Source organism: Corythoichthys intestinalis, chromosome 12 (assembly GCF_030265065.1).
Source record: "Corythoichthys intestinalis isolate RoL2023-P3 chromosome 12, ASM3026506v1, whole genome shotgun sequence".
In the NCBI taxonomy this organism is placed as follows: domain Eukaryota; kingdom Metazoa; phylum Chordata; class Actinopteri; order Syngnathiformes; family Syngnathidae; genus Corythoichthys; species Corythoichthys intestinalis.
Window position 1 is genome coordinate 26,951,350 of NC_080406.1, and position 4,615 is coordinate 26,955,964.

The 4,615-nt window shown below is 38.1% G+C and overlaps 1 protein-coding gene across 1 annotated transcript; it reads right to left on the reverse strand.

Moving 5' to 3' along the window:
- Positions 1 to 229: 229 nt before the first annotated feature.
- Positions 230 to 4,041, reverse strand: c12h3orf38 (chromosome 12 C3orf38 homolog). The gene is made up of 4 exons (XM_057852187.1): positions 3,828 to 4,041; positions 3,385 to 3,560; positions 2,937 to 3,181; positions 230 to 830 (listed from the first exon to the last, which is right to left on the reverse strand). Exons 1-4 carry the CDS (start codon positions 3,949 to 3,951, stop codon positions 464 to 466), a joined length of 912 nt encoding a protein of 303 aa, XP_057708170.1. The 5' UTR covers positions 3,952 to 4,041; the 3' UTR covers positions 230 to 463.
- Between the last annotated feature and the right edge of the window lie 574 nt (positions 4,042 to 4,615).

Here is a 4,615-nt window from a genome sequence, read left to right on the forward strand (position 1 = left end):
TCCCTGTGAAAAAGTTCTGGAGGCAGCACCACAGTACCTCATCGTATTATACAAACTGCACCTGTACTTCATTTCAATTTTTAACACCAAAATGAAAGGATGAAATTCGTTTAGAGATGACACTAGCCTTGCTTAAGTGAGCCAAAAGCCTTGAGCTGTCCTAAATAATGACACAGAAACAGATTTATGCAATGTCAGAAATGTTTAAAATTTTGAAGATTCAATATGTTTATTTGATTATTATATATTAAAATGTCAGTTAGCATGAATATGAAGCTCAGTAAATCGAACAGAAAAAAACAGAGCAGTGGAAAAGTGAATGTTCTTTTATGGTTCAAGCAACAAAGATGCAGTATTCCTGTGCAACTGCATCTATTGACGTGCACACATAGCCATTACCTAAAAAAGATAACCAAAGGAAAATGTAAAACATGATAAAATAAATTAGAAATAGTCTTAAACATCACTGAGTAGAAAGCATCAGTAAGTCACTGGAGTTGTACATCAGGGCTGGTACTGGCGTCTGAGTCCCTACTATAGCATCTTGTCCTCTAATCTTCATGTTGACAAACTTGATCTTCCAACTGTTATTATCCATCGGTGAGCGAATGAGTCCAAATATTTGCTCAAATATGCCAAGGCAGGCTGTGTCTCTGTGGATAGTCCCGGCCACGGCCACCAGAACCAGGCCGTGGGGTGAGGCCAGTGCTTTGAGGCCATTTGCTTCCAGGTTGGGGCTGAAATGGAGACGCTCATCCTTGGTCAACGCCAAGAGACGACAGCTGACCAGTTCGGCACCTGCAAACTCCTCCATTTGCTCATTGCCAGCACTGTGGATGACAAGTACATTACAATACAGAGAAAACACAACCATGAATGTACACTGGTTGATTGTGTATACATTGGGGGTGAAAACGATTTAATATTATATCTATCTTATGGCCAATAGGCATGTGCCGGTATAATATTCTGACGGTATGATAACCTTAAGCCAAAATACAAAATATCACGGTTTCACAGTATTGCAATTACAGCTCTAAAATGGGTTACTTTGAGATATCAGGGTTTAAATATATATATATATATATATATATATATATATATATATATATATATATATATTAGGGCTGTCAAAATTATCGCGTTAACGGGCGTTAATTAATTTTTTAAATTAATCACGTTAAAATATTTGACGCAATTAACGCACTTGCCCAGCTCAGACAGATTTAAATGACAGTAGAGTGAAGGCCCACTTGTTAATTGTGTTTTGCGGAGTTTTGCTGCCCTCTGCTGGCGCTTGGGTGCGACTGATTTAGCCTGGCTCTGCCAGACTATTCTCCCTGTATTTTTCAAACACTGATAGTATAGTCTGGAAACCATCCCATTAACGGCCTTTTCGAGCAGGTACAAAATCAATCGACAAATCAGATTCGTTTATTTGCGTGACGTGTTCTTCACGAGCAACGTTACTCTTGCGCGTCGAAAGTCGTCTCTTCAGCAGCACAGATGGTGAACGGCAGAGCCGAGAATATGTTCCAATCCACGGTAAAATCAGTTTTAAATGACCAAAAACACATCGACACGAGTCATTGACAACAGTCTGTCTCGCGCTAGCCATGTCGAATAAACTCCGCTCTCTTCGTATGTTTACTTCCGCGCGCAAGTCCATCGTCCTGCGGTCGCCATTTTACTAACGTCACGTCTGCCCGTCGCTGATTGGTCCACTCCGCTGTCTGTTTGCTGTGGCTTGCTCCGCCCTGGAAATTGTTTCCGTGGGAATGGTGGCCAGACTCAATAGCTGGAACAGCGTTGAGTCTGGTGTACCAGGCTACGACTGATTTTATAGTGTAAGTAATTATTGTCACCAACAATAGCGGGCTACTAGTTTATTTTTTGATTGAAAATTTTATCAAAACGAAAACATTAAGAGGGGTTTTAATATAAAATTTCTATAACTTGTACTAACATTTCTCATAAAGAACTACAAGTCTTTCTATCCATGGATCACTTTAACAGAATGATAATAATGTTAATGCCATCTTGTTGATTTATTGTTAATATAAACAAATACAGTCCTTGTGTACCGCATGTTGAATATACAGTGGGGAGAACAAGTATTTGATACACTGCCATTGGCAGTGTATCAAATACTTGTTCTCCCCACTGTTTATATCCATCTTGCGTCTTATCTTTCCATTCCAACAATAATTTACAAAAAAATATGGCATGTTATATAGATGGTTTGAATTGCGATTAATTGCGATTAATTACGATTAATTTTTAAGCTGTAATTAACTCGATTAAAAATTTTAATCGTTTGACAGCCCTAATATATATATATATATATATATATATATATATATATATATATATATATATAAATCAGACAGTTGCCACACAGAGAAAACAGCACTACATTTTATCACCGCTAGACACACTAAACATGCTGGAGTAAACTCTTGTAGCTGGTGGGAAAAATTCATGACAATGTTTACTAACCTTTAATTTTGTATAAATGCGAAATCTTATTCGAGGTATTGCCTCCTCGGCAGCCAACCTTAGCAAACGTGTTTTACATGTCGGTTGGCCGTCCTCTAAGCCACAGCTGTCAAACTTTTCTGGAGCCGAAGTTTTCCCATACCAGCGATTTCGTTTTCATCAATTGGGGAAAAAAGTTCAGGAGTTTCACTTCCTCCAGCACAGATGACTCACGGACACTGAGCAACAACCGGTGGGGGAGGGTTGAGCCTTACAGCTGCAAGCAAGGGATTTCTCCATGCATTTTTGGAACATAAAAAATAGCTAATAGCTCAGGGACAGTGTGACGTAAAATTTTTGCGGTTTTGAAACCTTGACGTTTTCATACCACGGTATACCTCGAAAACGGTATTAGGCACATGTCTAATGGCGAGTAAGTCAGTCTTTGAAAATGATACCTAGCAACAAGGTTGAGTTTTGTGTCCGTCCAGAAGTGCTGCGGTCCCCAATCTTGAGGTTGTTGGCCCAGTGATGGGTTTTGACTATTCAACAGTTGGAAGAACCAACTACAGAACTGTTGCCCTAAGACCAACGTCTCACGGTCATAGTCAGCCTCCGTGTCTGCTGTCTCTTCTGCCATCTTTGGTACCGGTCTCTCTTCCATGTCATCTGTCGCCTGAGGAATATGTTCTTTAACCGCCCCCTGAAAGAAAAAACAATGATGAAATGTAGAAATCTTTTGTTCTCTGCTCAAGTGAACCTATATTTGTCATAGTAGTCGTATAAATTTCAGATCCACTGACAAAAAGTTCAAATCCACATGAGGCAGGAACTGTGTAATACCAACCCTACACTACAAAAACATTTGCAGATTTTCAGAGCGTGCAAATATTTCAATGACCATACCTTCTCAGTTGACCAGAGCGCCAGTGTCCTCTTCACTAACTGGTGCTTTTCACTACTGGGGGGCATTGCCACCCCTTCTTTTGCCAGGTATTTGAATATGAGGTCTCTGTGAACTTTCTTCCTTTTCAGCAGCTCCTCTGCATTTTTAGAGAATGAAAGGATCGTCTCTCTGGCTTCTGTATGAAAAAAGGTAAGACATATTTTATTTCAGTGCAAAACATCCCCCAGAAAGTGGTGGATTTAACTTCCTTGCAGGATTTCTCGAGTTTAACACTTAAATAGTTGTAACTTCTTCGCTAAAACCAAGTGCCTTGTTTTAAAGCAATCTTTTAGAATAATTATTTCAACTTTGGATATACTGTGAAGACGAACTTGGGTGACATTACATTGAAATACGACACAAATATATAACCAATTCACTGATTTCACAGTTTGACATATACCTGTAACGTTCTCCACAGCAATCATTTTGTTAGTAACGGTGTCAACCAGGGAAAGAAGGTCCACTTTCGACATCAATGTAAGTATTTTTAAACAACCAGAACGTTCTAATTCGGAAAGCGACATATTTTGACCAGCGAAGTGAAGTAAGCTAAGCTAGGCTAAGCTAAACACAAGCAAAGGCATTCGAGTTCAGTTTACTTCAGACTTGTCGGGAGTTGACAAACCAATATTTACGCGCATTACTGCCCTCTACCGGTCTGGGTTACGAAAGGAAAAAAAGCAGGGGGAAAAAAAGCATAACAACAATAATAATGAAAACAAAAAATTCAAAACTACATTCGAATGACTAACACTGTTTCCTTAATAGTAATAATTTAAAAAAATAAACAAATTGAAAAATAAATAAAGAAATGATTCTGAATTTTAGTTGTTGCTCGAGCCCCAAGAATATCCTCAATCCTGAAATGTATTATTATTATTATTTGTTTTATTTTAAGAAGAAGAAATAAATGTATAAGATAATCCCTAACGCTATAACATGTTTATATGAGTCAAAATACAGCAGTAGATATTAATTTTTGGTATTATTATTATTATTATTATTATTACAAATAATAAGGTAAATGTGCAATTACATTATTACTGGCTAAAGATTATATAGCATAGTAATATAGATAAAACTAATGCATGTAAAGAATTCATCGTTTTGGGAGGTACACTTGATTGAGACGTGACGTTGATCTCTACGGGTGCTCTTGAACGCATCATTAAAATGCTTGCGCTAGCC

Coding starts and splice junctions, on each gene's coding strand:
- c12h3orf38 (XM_057852187.1), bottom strand. CDS start 3,951: ATGTCGCTTTCCGAATTAGAACGTTCTGGTTGTTTAAAAATACTTACA. Junction 3,561..3,827: donor TGCTGTGGAGAACGTTACAG/GTATATGTCAAA, acceptor TTTTTCATACAG/AAGCCAGAGAGACGATCCTT. Junction 3,182..3,384: donor CGCTCTGGTCAACTGAGAAG/GTATGGTCATTG, acceptor TTTTTCTTTCAG/GGGGCGGTTAAAGAACATAT.